Source organism: Trachypithecus francoisi, unplaced genomic scaffold, assembly GCF_009764315.1.
Source record: "Trachypithecus francoisi isolate TF-2019V2 unplaced genomic scaffold, Tfra_2.0 Contig01436, whole genome shotgun sequence".
Classification (NCBI taxonomy): Eukaryota; Metazoa; Chordata; class Mammalia; order Primates; family Cercopithecidae; genus Trachypithecus; species Trachypithecus francoisi.
Genome location: NW_022681430.1, coordinates 2,088,936 through 2,106,205, shown reverse-complemented (window position 1 = coordinate 2,106,205; position 17,270 = coordinate 2,088,936). Strand labels below are relative to the sequence as shown.

The 17,270-nt window shown below is 46.6% G+C and overlaps 1 protein-coding gene across 4 annotated transcripts in view; it reads left to right on the top strand.

The window, feature by feature from the left end:
• Positions 1–17,270, top strand: part of MYOF (myoferlin) — a 175,547-nt gene that overhangs the window by 52,814 nt on the left and 105,463 nt on the right. For all 4 annotated transcript variants that reach the window (XM_033224721.1, XM_033224716.1, XM_033224736.1 and 1 more), the window contains exon 5: positions 3,655–3,742. In XM_033224721.1, coding sequence (XP_033080612.1) covers positions 3,655–3,742 — 88 coding nt within the window. The remainder of the gene's footprint in view (positions 1–3,654; positions 3,743–17,270) is intronic.

The window sequence follows — 17,270 nt, the reverse complement described above, 5'->3', positions numbered from 1 at the left end:
TGCTTTTAAAAAAATGACTCAAGTGTCACAAGTCCCAGATTTCATATAATTAATAAGAAGCATTCATAAAGATACTGTCCTTGGCCCGTAACTTCCAACCCCTTCATTTTCCAATCAATTTATTTTTCTTGGGAGCCTGAGCAAAGGGAGAAAAATATACACTAAAAGATAAAGTCCCTGTAGGCAGAGCTAGGCTTCTCAATAGCCATGTGAGAGAATGGCAGTTTTGCTGGTCTGGTCTCTAAAATTTATAGGTTTGCCACAAATCAGCATTCTAATCAAAACACACATTCAAAATGTGGGCTATCATCTGTTTACCCAAAACCTAGCTAAGAGAAATGATTCTGAGGAAAGATGGTATAAGTCAGTGATTTTTCTGCCTTCTTTTTTTTAAGCACAGAAGAAAGCATATGTAGACCCCTAGAACAGCAGAACTGTTGTGATTCAATGGAGTGTGTTAGTCCATTTGGCACTGCTATAAAGGAATACCTGAGGCTGGGTAATTTATAAAGAAAAGAGGTTTATTTGGCTCACAGTTCTGCAGGCTGTGCAAGCATGGCACTGACATCTGCTTGGCTTCTGGTGAGGCCTCAGGAAGCTTTTACTCATGCGGGAAGGTGGAGAGGAAGCAGGCATGACACATGGTGAGAAAGGGAGCAAGAGAGAAGAGGGGGAAGAGGCCAGACCCTTTTTAATAACCAGACCTTGCAGTAACTATAGAATGAGAACTCACTCATTACTACAAGAATGGTACCAAGCCCTTCATGAGGGATCCACCCCCATGACCCAAACACCTCCCACCAGGGTCCACCTCCACTATTGGAGGTCACATTTCAACATGAGATTTGGAGGCAACAAACATCTAAACCATATCATCGAGTAAAGAAAATGAAGGGCCTCAAGCCCTGCCCCCTGTAATTTCTCTTACCCTTTTGGGGTTCCCTGGAGTACCTCTGGGAGTCCCGAGGTTACTAGAACACAGCATGAAAACCGTAGATCAAGGGGGGGCTGTCTGTGTGTTCTTCTAGGTTTGAAAAGTTTGATTCTTAGATTAAGTTTAGCAACTAAGCCCTTCAGTGCTCCCTGCGTTGAGCCATGAGATGCTGCTTTTATGATTCTTTGTGTGCTGTGAAACTGTGGCTGGGGGCATATTCCTTATCCTGTTCAGTGTCTTCCAGAGCAGTAGTTCCAAGTCACAGGGTGTGCCAGTGTATGAGGGAGTATTCACTGATAAATAGAGAAATGGAAAAAAATAGGGCAATGCACTGTGTATGTGTTTGTTTACCAGATGTAGGAAAAGTGGCAAATGAAAATATAGGATGTGTATTTAAATTCACATAAACAAGCCGGGCAAGGTGGCTCATGCCTATAATCCCAGCACTTTGGGAGGCTGAAGTAGGCAGATCACCTGAGGTCAGGAGTTTGAGACCAGCCCGGCCAACATGGTGAAACCCCATCTCTATTTTTAAAAAATACAAAAATTAGCTGGGTGTGGTGGCGCTTGCCTGTAATCCCAGCCACCCAGGAGGCTGAAGCAGGAGAATCACTGGGACCCAGGTGTGAGGTGGAGGCTGCAATGAGCCGAGATTGCGCCACAGTGCTCCAGCCTGGGCGACGGAGTGAGACTCTGTCTCCAAAAAAAAAAAAAATTCACGTAAACAATGAATAATTTCTCAGTGTAAGTATGTCCTAAATATGATGTCCTGTGTTTTTTCTGGCCACCTTACATGTGTGTGCACGTGTGTGTGTACGTGTGCGCCATCCTTATTTGCAAATGATTCCCTTTATTCTGAGGTTTGTCTCTGCTCATTTTTGGTGTTAAAATTCCTCCCTTTTATAAAATGATTGTGATAATAGATGATAGTTGAGGGCAGGTATTTGGCAAAATACGGGTTAGCAACCCAATGTTGATGTCCCCTAGCATTTTTTTGAAATTTTGTGGGTCCATGAAATTAAAAAGTACTGTATACAGCAAACTCTGCCCTAAAATAATGCTCCAGGTGAGAAATTGATCTCAGCTCTTGTAAGTAGGAATAACATTGTCTCTTGTAAGGAACTAGTGTGTTTCCTTCTGTTGCTAGAGAAAGCTACATAACGTTTTAAGTTTCCCTTTTTGTTTGGCTCTAGGCATTTTGGAGGTCACAGATTACACAAGAGAAATGGCAATTATATTTAACTTCATGGTCTGCATATTTGTTTCTTCTTTAGCCAGATTCAATTCTCCTTTTTTTATCCTATTTTATGAATCACAATTTTATATACATGTTTTGTTAGTCATTTTTTTTTTTTTGAGACAGAGTCTAGCTCTGTTGCCCAGGCTGCAGTGCAGTGGCACGATCTTGGCTCACTGCAACCTCCTCCTCCCGGGTTCAAGCGATTCTCTGGCCTCAGCCTCCTGAGCAGCTGGGATTACAGGTGCCCGCCACCGTGCCCAGCTAATTTTTGTATTTTTAGTAGAGATGGGGTTTTACTGTGTTGGTCAGGCTGGTCTCGAACTCCTGATCTCATGATCCACCCGCCTTGGCCTCCCAAAGTACTGGGATTAAAATCGCAAGCCACCACGCCTAGCCTTGTTAGTCACTTAAAGTTCTCTCTCTTTTTTTTTTCTTTTCTTTTTTTTTTAAGACAAAGTCTTGCTGGGCACGGTGGCTCACGTCTGTAATCCCAGTACTTTGAGAGGCTGAGGCGGGCGGATCACAAGGTCAGGAGATAGAGACCAGCCTGGCCAACACGATGAAACCCCATCTCACTAAAAATACAAAAAATTAGCCGGTCGTGGTGGTGCACGCCTGTACTCCCAGCTACTCAGGAGGCTGAGGCAGGAGAATCACTTGAACTCAGGTGGTGGAGGCTGCAGTGAGCCGAGATTGTGCCCTGCACTCCAGCCTGGGTGACAGAGTGAGACTGTCTCAAAAAAAAAAAAAAAAGGACAGAGTCTCGTTCTTTTGCCTAGGCTGGAGTAAAGTGGCACGATCTCAGCTCACCGCAACCTCTGCCGCCTCTGGGTTCCAGCAATTCTTCTGCCTCAGCCTCTGAGTAGCTGGGATTACAGGCGCCTGCCACCACGCTCAGTTAATTTTTGTATTTTTAGTAGAGATGGGGTTTCGCCATGTTGGCCAGGCTGGTCTCGAACTCCTGACCACAGGTGATCCACCTGCTTCGGTCTCCCAAAGTGCTAGGATTATAGGCATGAGCCACTGTGCCCGGCCCTAAACGTCTTCTTTAAAGAGAAGCATGAAAATAAATCTCAGCAATTCATAATGAAATAAGCAATGAGCAAACAAATAAATTAATCACTTACAGTGAGCCTCTGTAATTGTAATTCTGTGATGGGAGGGCATCTCCAGTCTAGGATGGAGGTGTGTGACAAGTTCACATCTGCTTGTCACTTTACTCTGTTGATGAGGTGGCACCTTAGCAAGGATACACTTGGCAACCTGAGACAGGGAGCTCCTTCCCCACCCGCCTTGGCTCTCAGTGGAAGGATAGGAACAGTTGAGCTTGTGTCCCCCTTCCCCTTTCCAGCCTCCCTTTCCTACTCCCTATCTCTTACCCCTTCCAAGACTTTGGCTCCTGCTGAAGTCGCTTGCATTGAGTCTATAACATGCTGGTGCCCTGCACTGATAATATTTGCAACGAATTATTTCTACCCAGGCCACCATTGACTTGGTGATCGGCTATGATCCGCCTTCTGCTCCACATCCAAATGACCCGAGTGGGCCCAGCGTGCCAGGCATGGGAGGTAAGCTGACCCTTCTGAAGGTCCAGCCACCCCCAAGGGGAGGCTGCTAAAGACACACAGGAGAGTGTCTAGAAAAAACCTGCCATTGATCACAAGCCTGTAGCTCCCTGCCCACCCAGACAGGGGCCCTGCGAGGCAGGTGGGGCTGCCTGAATTGAGACATTGCAATTGTTTACAGAATGCCCTTCAAGGTAGAGGGGAAGGGTGAACCAGCCCTTTACTGAGCAACCTCACGGTGCGCACAAAAACCACATGTGGGCTACAGCAGAATGTCCCAGGGCTTTGCTTCAGGTTCGTGGCTTCCACCCCATACAGTGTCCCCAGGCTGTTTGGCTCAAGGACTGGCCCCTGTGCTCTCCTCCATGTGTCTCCTCACCTCCCAAAGGTGCCACCTCTAGTCTCTGCTGTCAGTACCAGTCTCATGGGAGTGGTCTTCGACTGGAGCTTCCTTCTCTTTCTCCCATAATGCTGGCCCCATCTTGTCCCCAAACAGCCCCAGGTCCTCTAAACAATTGCTTCTCTTCAGCATAACCCGCATTGTCCTTGGTCTCTGACAGGGGTTGCCAGTCATTCAGGGCCATCAGGTGCCACTCTAGGTGGGGTTGGGGCTGAGGGCTCAGGGAGGGAGGGCCTACAGGATAATCAGGCCTCTCATGCAGCTGAGTCTGACCCCCTCTCAGTGTCTTCCCAGGATGATGTGATGCTAAAAGTGTCTCTGTCCCTTCCTCAGCCCTAAGATGCATGACCAAGGGCCCCATCTGTTACCCCAGTCTCAGCATGTGCCCCAGGAAGGGAGGGGCCCCTTATCTCACCACACTCACCTGCTTCCTTGAAACTCTCCCTCCTGGCTGGGCACGGTGGCTCATGCCTATAATCCCAACACTTTGGGAGGCCGAGGCAGGTGAATCACCTGGGGTCAGGAGTTGGAGACCAGCCTGGCCAACGTGGTGAAACCTTGTCTCTAATAAAAATTCAAAAAAATTAGCCAGGTGTGGTGGCTCCTTGGGGCCCATCTTCTCCTTGCTTCTCTTGGTTCGGAATTCGGCTCTCCGGCCACCCAAGGGTTCACTCTACAGTAGCCCATAGCAGCACCATCCCTGCCTGCCCTGCCCACTCCCACCGCACTTCTCATCTTTCTCAGCCTGATCGCAGCCCCTGCCCCTGCTTATGCACCCATTATGAATGTTTTGGCCCATTTTTTGACTAAGTAGTTGTGAGTTTCCAGTGAGGTTTAGCCGGCTTCCTCTTGGTGACAAGACTGAGATGGCCCCGGCACATCAGCAGTATGCTCTGCCCTTCACCCTCTTCCTAGCAGCACCCTGAGCATACTACTTGGCTTTGGACACTCAGCACTGCAGATGCCCTGCAGTGACTCAAGAATATCATGGCTCCCTTTGCTTCCACAGCAGTGATGACAAAAAAAAAAAAAAAACAAAAAAACCACGAAACACAGAGGACACAAGCCAGCACCAATAACACCATAGGGTGCAGAACCAAGTAGTTCCACCCATTTCCCTTGGACCTCCCCTGCCCATGACTGTTGTCACCAGCATTTGTATCTGTGTGGGAAGGGCACTAAGCGCTTTCTGGCCTGCACAAGGCAGCCCTCATTGATGGGCTATTTGGAGTAGCCTCTGAATTGGAAAAATCAGGGCATCTTTCTTCATTCTGTCATTTCTCCTAAGCTAGATCCTGTTAGTTTTAGGGCTGCTGTCCTAAACTATTGCAAACTGGGTGGCTTAAGCAACAGAAACATTCTCTCGCAGTTCTAGAAATCAGAAGTCTGAAATCAAGACAAATAAACCAAAACTTGGGTTCCTTGTATTTGGATTTCAAACAAAGAAGGTCACCAAGGGTTGGTCTGCAAATGAGCAGTGTCTGCAGGGCAATTTTATTTTTAAGTGCAAGATGACAAAGTGAAATTTCTACACTTGATCTTAGCCAAAAGGCCGAGAAGTGGTATGAAATTTCTTTATTACAAAAAATAAACCGGCTCTTTGATCTGGAAGTGCTGTCTTTGTTCTATAAAATGAATATTTGCCAGGGCTGGGTCAAGGGTGGCATTCTGTGTGTCGGCTTCCTAATCTGGCTAAGAGAAACTTTCCTCCAGCGTTAAAACAAACCAAACCAAACCAAACAAAAACTTCTAATAGCCTCAACTATCTAGATGCTTCAAGGGAAAACATTTGTTTTCCCTAACATAGTGTCTTAGTCTGTTTGCATTGCTATAAAGGAATCCCTGAGGCTGGGTAAGATATAAAGAAAAGAAGTTTATTTGGCTCATGGTTCTTCAGACTGTACAAGAAGCATGGTGCCAGCCTGTGCCTCTGGTGAGTGCTTCAGGAAGCTTCCACTCATGGAGGAAGGGGAAGGCAAGCCAGCATCACATGATCAGAGAGGAGGAAAATGAGAGAGAAGGCGAGGGTGCCACTCTCTTTTAATTTTTTTATTTTTAGTAGAGACAGGGTTTTGCCATGTTGGCCAGGCTGGTCTTGAACTCCTGACCACAAGTGATCCACCTGCCTCGACCTCCCAAAGTGCTGGGATGACAGTCATGAGCCACCGCAGCTGGCCTCCCTTCAATTGACTCTTAAACCCTAAAACTTTACTGTTCTATATAAAAGTAATGTCTGCTTCTTCTAATTTATATATTTTCAGATTCTTACAATTTAAGCTTGTTTTTCCTTCCTTGAGCAAAAGAAAAAAAAAGAAAAACTCTGCTTAATAAAATGTAAACATCACAGAGATACATGACACAGAAAGTGAAAATCTCTTGGTCCCATCCTCCTGAGATAACCACTGCCAGCAACTTCTGCTATTGATTTTAAAGGTTCTTATCCACATAGTGGCTCCTGCAGAGGGGATATTAGAAATATTTATGCTGGAACACAAAAGTGAATATTTTTAGGAAAATTTGCCCTTGCAATTTGAAAAAGCTAGTTATGATCACATATCACAGAAGGTGAACACCTGAGGGGTTCTTTTTAAGGAATGCTTTCTTAGAGCTTTTATATGAAGATGACAAAAGGTAGAGACCCTGGGGCACTGGTGGCTTGACTGAAAGTGTGTGTTGTCAAAGATGTTCTTTTCATTGACTCCCCTGGAAGACTGTTCCCGTGACAGAGGGGAGGGCTGACCCAGTCTCCAGGCTTGACCTGAAAACCTGTTACCATGGCAACTTAATTCGCCAGATGTCAGTCTGCTTAACTACAGCCTACCTACCCATAGCTGGAAGAAACTATTTTTGAAATCTCATGTCTATTTTTGAAGCACCATCTGCTAAATTTGCGCTCTGTCCAAACATAGACATGCAAAAACTCATTCATAGCCAGACTTCACCGCTTCAAATGTCTTTCATTCCATGAATCCGAAAGTCATTTGCTTAAAAGTAATTATTATTATTATTTTTGATGGAGTTTCTGTTCTGTTGCCCAGGCTGGAGTGCAGTGGCATGATCTTGGCTCACTGAAACCTCCACCTCCTGGGTTCAAGGGATTCTCCTGCCTCAGTCTCCTGAGTAGCTGAGATTACAGGCACCCGCCACCACACCTGGCTAATTTTTTTATTTTTAGTAGAGATGAGGTTTCGCCATGTTGGCCAAGCTGGTCTTGAACTCCTGACCTGAGGTCATCTGCCAGCCTCAGCCTCCCAAAGTGCTGGGATTACAGGCATGAGCCACCAAGCCCAGCCTTAAAATTAAATTTGATCTAGTTCAGAAAACATTAATGACACCTGACTGTGGGACATACAGAGGTGAGAAAGCCATTGTTTTGCCACCAAGGAGCTTGCAGTTCAGTAGGAAGGTAAGAGATAAACATGAATAACTATAGTCCAGAGCTGAATGTAATACATTCCTCCCGAGAGGATTGACCAAATTGTTATACAGGAAACAATTGCTTTCAGAAAGTACTTTTTCAGCTGTGCATTTTAACTCTGTATTCATGGTGCCTTGCACAGCCTTTGAGAAGTCATAATTGTTAATAAATGCTTGGTTGGTTGAGTGAATGAATGAGTGAGTGAATGATAGGTGGCCATTGAATATGGTTTAAAAAAAATTTTTTAAGAAGGGCATTTTGGGGCCGGGCGCACTGCCCCCGCTAGTTCACCCAAACTGCTCTTGTCAAGGTCACTAAAGACCTTCATGTTGCAAAATCCAATGGTCCAGCTTCAGGTCTCTTCTTACTCAAACTCTCTGCAGCATTTGTTCATTTAATCCCTGAAACACTTTCTGCTCTTGGATTCAGCCTATTTGAACTAAAGCGTAGCTGCTCATCCTGGCATTCGCAAATAGAAGTGATCACCAAAGAAACTTCTCTCGGCCAGGTGTGGTGGCTCATGCCTGTAATCCCCACTTTGGGAGGCCAAGGCGGGCAGATCTCTTGAGGTCAGGAGTTCAAGATCAGCCTGACCAATACGGTGAAACCCTGTCTCTACTGAAAATAGAAAAATTAGCTGGGCACGGTGGCATGTGCCTATAATCCCAGCTACTCTGGAGGCTGAGACAGGAGAATTGCTTGAACCGAGGAGGCAGAGGTTGCAGTGAACCGAGATTGTGCCATTGCACTCCAGCCTGGGCGAGAGAACAATACTCCATCTCAAAAAAAAAAAAAAAAAAAAAAGGGAGAAAGAAAAAAAGGAAGGGCATTTAGGGGAACACTAGTGAATATGCCATAGCTCCTGGCTCGTTCTGAAGTGTGTTGAAAGGGAAGCATGTTCCTGAAGGCTGTAGGTGCTAGGCTGAGACGTTTGTCCTTGATGGGAAGACCATGGGGCTCCATGAAAGGTGCTCCATGACAAGGGACTGACTTGGTCAGAGCTGAACTGGAAAATGATCCTTGTGCCAGAAGATTGTTGCAGGCCGTGTTTCCAGGATTGGGTTTCTAATCAAGTGGCTTTGTCTAGTAAACTGATTATATTAGTCCAATTTTTTTCTAGGATATTTAGGAAAATCAAAGTGCTCATCATAAGCAAGTGATTCTCAATATTTAGACACAGTGAACTCATCAAGGGAGATCTCTAAACGTGCAGTCATCTGGCTCCCATCTCCAGAGAGTTTAATACAGCTCATGTGGAGGGGAGTCCCCGGTCCATATGGAGAGCCTGATGCAGGCAGATTTCACTTGAGAAATGCTGCAGTTGTACATTTCGCCTGGTGAACGTGATGTTGCCCAGAGGAAGACAGCTCTCTGGGCTTTGTTCTCTAGACTGGCTCACGGCCTGATTCATCAACTGCCCCCAGGACTGCATGTGCATCCCTGCCTCTTAGGTTCCTCCGTGGTATCTTTGCTCTGGTCTATGTATTAGAATGTGCTAGAAAATTCTTAGGGCACATTTAGTGTTATTTACCCAGGAACTGGGGTGGGGTAATGAATTGCTTTCAGTAGGACACAAGCATTTATTTATAAAACTTTTAACCTTTTAGAAATTCAGAAACAAATTATTCTACATTCCAGCTAAGAAAATGTGTTATCTCCAAAATATTACCTGTTTTCCTGCTTCAAAACTTACTCTTTCCTGTTCTGCATTGTCCTTTTAGCTTACACTGAAGATAATATGATATTAGCCCTTTGTTGTGCTTGGGCAATGACCTTTGGCTCAAAGTAATAAAATTCTGGCTTAACCAGTACCACCATTTAACAAGACTTCATCTTGAAAAGCAGAATGAGGATCAAAGGCAGAGGCCAGGCACCATGGCTCATGCCAGAAATACCAGCACTTTGGGAGGCTGAGGCAGGAGAATCACTTGAGTCTGGGATCACTTGACACCAGCCTGGGCAACACAGGGAGACTCCAACTCTACAAAAAATAAAAATAGTTAGCTGGGTGTGGTGATTCACGTCTGTAATTCCAGCCACTCTGGGGGCTGAGGTGGAATGATCATTTGAACCCGGGAGGAGATGAGTGGAGAGGGAGAATGTTTGGAAAAAGGGGACTGCCAGGGGCTGAAGTGGGGTTTGTGTTCCAGCCAGGAGATCCCAGTCCAGCCAGGGTGAGCAGCAAGTGCTCCTCTTCCTCAGCCATTCCTAGGAGTTGCCTTCACTGGGGAGTTCTAACAAGGATCTCCCTCCCTGGCAAGGTGCAGACAAAGCGGGGTGATGGAGGTGAGGGGACAATGACCTGCAGATCTGGTGACATCTGATATCTGAGTGACTGATAGCCCACTCTCTTCTGCTTGGTAGAGAGAAGTGGTACTAGAGAAGAGTATGGGAGCCTGGAGGAAGAAGGGACATTGATATGCACTGGGGAAAGGCACAGTTGGGGATGCCAAAGGCAAACTTGACTGTATCACCAGGTCCTCTAGGGCTGCCAACTCTTCAGCACTGAGTGGGTGGACAGAAGCCATGTAGGCAAGTGTCATTATCATAAGTGACTGCACCCAAGGGCAGTTGGCAGGAATATTGCTGCTGAGCTTCTGGAAAGAGGACACAATACATCCCAGGAATGATTACATTGCTGGAGCTATGATGGAGAGCCATTTATAAATGTTAATGGAAACATCACAAGGAAGGAAGAGTGGATCACGCACGCGGTTACTGATATTCAGAAAGGAGATAGGTCAGTGTTAGATGCAGTCAGAAGCTTGGTAGGATTTGACCAAGTGACATTATAATTGTTGGAGAGGCAGGATGGCATTCCTACAAGGGACTTGTGAAGAGCTTGTCATAGCCAGAGAGGGACAGTGAGGAACCTTGAACCATTTTGAATCAACAGATCTGGATTTGAGCATGGGCTCCACTATCAAGCTGTGTGACAATAGGCATGTCACTTAACCTCTCTGAGCCTCAAGTTCCTTTCTTACAACATCAGGAGGTTGGATTTAATTATATGTAGGGTCTCCTCCAGCTCCAAGTTCTGTGATTCTATTAAAACGGCCTGGTCACGGCTGGGTGCAGTGGCTCACGTCTGTAATCCCAGCGTTTTGAGAGACTGAGGTGGGTGGATCACTTGAGGTCAGGAGTCAAAGACCAGCCTGGCCAATATGGCAAAACCCTGTCTCTATTAAAAATACAAAAATTAGCCAGGCATGGTGGTGTGCTCCTGTAGTCCCAGCTACTTGGGAGGTCGAGACTGGAGAATCCCTTGAACCCAGGAGGTGAAGGATGCAGTGAGCTGAGGTCGTGCCACTGCACTCCAGCCTGGGTGAAAGAGCGAGACTCTGTCTCAAAAAAAAAAAAAAAAAAAAAAAAAAGCCTGATCAAAGCCAGGGTTCATGTATTATAAGAAGATAGGATGAGAGAAGTTTTTTTTTTTTTTTTTTCAGATGGAGTCTTGCTCTGTTGCCAAGGCTGGAGTGCAGTGGCGCTATCTCGGTTCACTACAACCTCTGCCTCTGTGCTCAAGTGACTCTCCTGTCTCAGCCTCCCAAGTAGCTGGGATTACAGGCGTCCACCACCATGCCTGGCTAATTTTTGTAATTTTTTTTTTTTTAGTAGAGAAGGGGTTTTGCCCTGTTGGCCAGATTGGTCTCGAACTCCTGACCTCAGGTGATCCACCCACCTTTGCCTCCCAAAGTGGGGATTACAGGCATGAGCCACCATGCCCGGCCGAGAGAAGTTTCTTTGGTGATTACTTCTATTTGCAAATGCCAGGATGAGCAGCTACGCTTTAGTTCAAATAGGCTGAATCCAAGAGCAGAAAGTGTTTCAGGGATTAAATGAACAAATGCTGCAGAGAGTTTGAGTAAGAAGAGACCTGAGGCTGGACCGCTGGATTTTGCAACATGAAGATCTTTAGCGACCTTGACAAGAGCAGTTTTGGTGGACTAGTGGGGCAGAGGGCTGGCTGGAAGAAGCATGAGAATCAGAGGCAGAGTGAAGAATGTGAGTAAAAATTATTCTTCTGAGGAGTTTGCTCCCAAGAGGGTCAGGAAAAATGGAGCAGTAACTGTAGGAGGCACTGTGGAGTCAATGAAAGTTTTGTTTTTTAAAATGCTCGGTGATATTTTAGCCTGTTTATATTTTGATAGGAATGATCCAGTAGAAAGGGGGAAAATGATGAACGTATAAAGAGGCAGAAATCGCAGAGGCAAAACTTGAGTAGCAACAGGAGATAGGATCTGTGCAAATGTGGAAGAGTTGGCTTCAAGTCGGGGAGCACAGATAGTTCAGTGACTAATTGTAGCAGGAGAGAAGGCAACAGATACAGGTAGATGATTGATTTGGAGTTGGAAAGATGTGGAAATTGTCTTCTAATCGCCTATTTTCTCAATGAAATAAGAAGCCAGGTCATTAGTGGACAATGAGAAAGAAAGGATGTTGGAAGCTTTCAAGATGCAAAATAGGTGGCAGTTCAGAAAGGTAAAGTGATTTGACTGTGCTGGTTAATTCGTGGTCATCTCAGACCAGGATCCAGGAAAGCTTTGGGATAGATGTCTTGGAAATGTGGTAAGATGTCCAGGCAGCCATGTGAGGACACTTAGAGTTTGCGATCAGGAAATTGAAGTGAGACCAGTCCAGTAAGATGTCTATGCTTCCCAGCCAAGTTCAGCTGGCTGGGTGCAGAGGTGAAGTCAGTGGAGGGTTGAATAAACCAGGTAAGCACAGTGAAGTGAGAGGCGGAAAGGGATCAAGGGGCATGCAGTGGGGTGGTTGCAGTGTTAGGTGGCGGGATCTAACCTGGGCTAGGGGAAAAGCAAAGACATGGAGGAAGTGGGGAGCAGGGAAGGCAGTGTGCTCATTAGATTGGGGCTGCCCATGGGCTGGAGTAAGAGAGGAAGCAAACTGGAAAGATACAAAAGATGGCCTCTTGCCCAGGCATGGTGGCTCACGCTTGTAATCCCAGCACTTTGGGAGGCCAAGGCGGGCAGATCACTTGAGGTCAGGAGTTCGAGGCCAGCCTGGTCAACATGGTGAAACCCCGTCTCTACTAAAAATACAAAAATTAGCTGGGTGTGGTGGTGGGTGCCTGTAATCCCAGCTACTCAGGAAGCTGAGGCAGGAGAATCGCTTGAACCCGGGAAGCAGAGGTTGCAGTGAGCTGAAATCACACCACTACACTCCAGCCTGGATGACACAGTGAGACTCCACCTCAAAAAAAAAAAAAAAAAAAGATGGCCTCTCTAGTGGATTGAATAGTGGCCCTCTAAAACGCATGCCTATGTGGAACCTCAGAATATGACCTTATTTGGAAACAGGGTCTTTGCAGATGTAATTAGTTAAGTAAAGTCACACTAAATTCAGTGACTGTTGTTCCTTGTTTGTTTTGTTTTTTGAGACAGAATCTCTCTCTGATGCCCAGGCTGGAGTGCAGTGGCATGATCTCAGCTCACTGCAAACTCCGCCTTCCAGGTTCAAGTGATTCTCCTGCCTCAGCCTCCCAAGTAGCTGGGACCACAGGTGTGCACCACCACGCCTAGCTAATTCTTTTTGTATTTTTAGTAGAATGGGGCTTTGCCATGTTGACCAGTCTGGTCTTGAACTCCTGGCCTCAGGTGATCTGCCCGCCTCAGTCTCCCAAAGTGCTGGGATTACAGGTGTGAGCTGCTGAACCTGGCCAACTTGTTCTTATGAGAAGAGGGGAGGACACACAGGGAGAAAGGCCATGTGACCACAGAGGCAGAGACTGGAGTAATGTAGCCATAGGCAAGGCATGCTTAGGATTGCTGGGAGCTACCGGCTAGGAAGAGACAGGAAGGATTTTTCCCTCGAGGCTTCAGAGGGAGAACGTCTCTGCCAATATCTTGATTTTATACTTGTAAGGTTTGGAACTGTCAGGGAATATATTTCTTTATTTTCTTTTCTTTCTTTTTCTTTCCTTGCTCTGTCACCCAGGACAGAGTGCAAGGGCATGATCATGGCTCACTGCAGCCTTGACCTCCTGGGGTCAGATAGTCCTCCCACCTTAGCCTCCCGAATAGCTCGGACTACAGGCATGCACCACCATGCCTGGCTAGTTTTAAAAAAATTTTTTTGTAGAGATGGGGGGGGTCTCCCTATGTTGCCCAGGCTGATCTCAAACTCCTGGGCTCAAGCGATCCTCCTGCTTCGGCCTCCCAAAGTACTGGGATTAGAGGTGTGAGCCCCTGCACCTAGCCAGATGATAAATTTCTATTGTTTTAAGTCACCCAGTTTGTGGGACTTCCTTACGACAGCCTTCAGAAGCTAATACAACTAGCAGCTTCCTGTTCAGTGGGAGATTCCTGCCTTGGTGTGGCCCTCTGTGGTGGTGAAAGAGTAGCTCTTTGTAGATCCACTTGGCTGTGGATCACACTCATGCCTGGGTCTCATGAACAGGGCCTGCCAGCACAACTGCTAGCATTTTGCTCATGACACAGCTTGCACATGAGGGTGTGTTTAACAGTGCCATAGGGGCCCCCTCGTTCTTTGTGGAACCCATAGCATTCTTTGTGGAGCCCATACCATTGTTTAATCCCCTGCAGCTTCCTGCCACATAAAGGGGAGGTTTCCTGCTCGAATATTCTTCTGCTGCAAGGCACAGAAGCTGGCTGTCACCATGGCTTAGGCTGGTTTCCTTTGACTCATCCCTTTAGCCTAAAGTCTGAATAGCAGAAGACGTTCCCAGAAGAAATTGGCTCTTCATTATCCACAGGCTGATTCTAGAGCATCCATTGAGAATGTAATGAGTACTTGTCCAGAGTCCAGCATTGCAAAGGGGTATGATTGACCCCGACTTTTTCTCCTGCTTACTGCCATAAACAATCACTGGCCCAAAATGGTATAATTTACGGCAAGGAAGATGTCCCACTTAGGCCCAGGATGACGGAAGGAAGTTCGTCTTCGTTGTTTGGAGGAACCCAACAGCTATCAGCCCCAGCCATTTTTTGGTCCAGGACAGGTTTGCAGAGAGAAGGCGCCTGGCCCCCAGTGCTTCCCTGATGCTGGTGCCAAGGTTGGGAGGAGCACCCCTTCAACCGTCTGGGTATTCTTTTCTGAGAGCTGCTCAGTAGTTTTTCAAATGTGAAGGCACATTTGTGCCTGGGATCCTGTTCCCCTTCCCATTTATTTACTCATTCCACATTTATCAAGCCCTTTCTATATACTTTATGTAAGGTGCTCTGTAAGGCATGGGGCAGATACTAACCCAGTGGCACTAGAGGAATTAAAGACACACACACAGAAATATAGAGTGTGGAGTGGGAAAGCGGGGCTGACAGCCTTGGGAACTGAGAGCCAGGAACAGAGATTTACCCACATATTTATTGACAGCAAGCCAGTGATAAGCATTGTTTCTATAGATTAACTAAAAGTATTCCTTATGGGAAACAAAGGGATGGGCTCTGGCTAGTTATCTGCAGCAGGAACATGTCCTTAAGGCACAGATCACTCATGCTGTTGTTTGTGGCTTAGGAATACCTTAAGCGGTTTTCTGCCCTGGGTGGGCCAGGTATTCCTTGCCCTCATTCCAGTAAACCCACAACCTTCAGCGTGGGCATCATGGCCACCGTGAACACCACAAAAAGCTCTTTCATCTTTCTTCTCTTCACGGTGCTGCAGAGATTTTGTTTATGGTCAGTTTTGGGGCCAGTTTATGGCCAGATTTGAAGGCCTGTTCCCAACAGATACAAAGAAGCAAAGGCAAGCTCCCTGCTTCTGAAATGCCTGGGAGCAGAGGAAGCCTATGGGTTGACAAGCAGGTGCAAGACTGTGTGGCAAGGACTAGAAAGAACAATGTGTGAGTAGGACAGAGTGGGACTAACTCCATCTGGAAAAGGTGGGGAGGGTGTTTTGGAAGACGATATGTTTCATCTGAAACTTAAGGAGGAGAGGAACTTACCTGGTAGAGAGTAGGACAAAGAAGATTCCAAGAGCTTGCATCCAGGTGCCCTAAGAGAAAAAGCAGGTAAGCCCTTTTTTTGATGTCTCTTCAAGAATAGGCAAGAGGAGGCCCAGATCATCTTGCAGAGGACAAAGATTTCTTATCTTTGGCTTCCATGAGGTTTTCTCAGTAGCCTGAAAAAGATGTTGAGGTACTAGCAGGACAACATGTCCTTTACCTGCAGCCTGGTTTTAAATCCGGTTTTAAACCAGTGAGACAGGGTGAAAACTTGGTCCTGGTTTTAGCTCAGCTTCTAATAACTTAACCACAGGCAAGTTGCCTCAGCTTTCTGGACCTCAGGTTTTCTGTCCATAAAATGGGGTGAAGGGTAAGTTGGATCAAGGATCTCTAAGATCCCTTCTAGGACAACATTCTGTGGGTCCATGGCTACTTGAAGGAAGTGTGAAGTGAGGATCTAGAGAGTGTTGAGTCCAAGGATCAGAGGACAGAGTAGGAAGTCACACTCAATGAGTAGGAGACAAAAACGGGGACCCACAGAAGAACCCAAAAAAGTAGATGGGGGGAGGAGAGCTGCCATGATCTAAAAATATGCATATGAGCACTGGTGTTCAAGGCTGTGGAAGATTCAATATGGAGATACAGAAAAGGGTACTGAGCTTGGCAAGGAGAGGTTGTGATTGACCTTTGAAGAACAGAAGCCAGGCTAGGATGGGCAAAGCATGAATGAATGGATGGTGAGGAGCAGGGCCCACCCTGGGCTAATTGCAAAGCAGTGCATATGGAGGCCCCCTCTTCCCTTGTGGCTGCCTCTTCCTCACTATCAGCCCCCTGCCTGCTGTGCTGTCCACTCTAGCGCCCCATCCCCATGCCCCACATAGCTGGTTCCAGGAAATGTCCTGTGCTCCAGAAGAAGCCCCTTCCCATTGCAATGGTCTGAATGTTTGTGTCCCTCCACAATTCATACATTGAAATCCTAACCCTGAAGGTGATGGTATTAGGCAGCGAGGCCTTTAGGGAGGTGATTAGGTCACGGGGGCAGAGCCCTCATGCATGGGATTAGTGCCCTGATAAAAATGGGCCCAAGGGAACTCCTTTGCTCCTTCCACTGTGGGAGGCAGAGAAGGCTCCAACTGCATACCAGGAAGTGGGCCCTCACCAGACACCAAATCCGCCAGTGCCTTGATCTTAGACTTCCCCACCTGCAGAACTGTGAGAAAAATAAATTTCTGTTATCTAAAAGCCACCCAGTTTGTGGTATTTTGTTATAGCAGCCCAAACAGATGAAGACACCAACCGAAACTGATTGTACAGCAAAACTGAAAAATAAAAAGTTAATTTATTGGCACTTTGGGAGGCCGAGACGGGAGGATCACGAGGTCAGGAGATCGAGACCATCCTGGCTAACACGGTGAAACCCCGTCTCTACTAAAAAATACAAAAAACTAGCCGGGCGAGGTGGCGGGCACCTGTAGTCTCAGCTACTCGGGAGGCTGAGGCAGGAGAATGGCGAGAACCCGGGAGGCGGAGCTTGCAGTGAGCTGAGATCCGGCCACTGCACTCCAGCCCGGGCGACAGAGCGAGACTCCATCTCAAAAAAAAAAAAAAAAAAAAGTTAATTTGTTGGGTGCTGCTATATGCCAGATACTGTGCTAAAGGCTTCAGCTATAGATAATTACACCTTTACAGTAACCCTGTGGTAAATACCATTATTTTACCCTTTTAACAAATGAAGAAACTGAAGCTTAGAGAAATTAAGAAACTTACTCAGACTCACATAGCTGGAAAGTGGAAG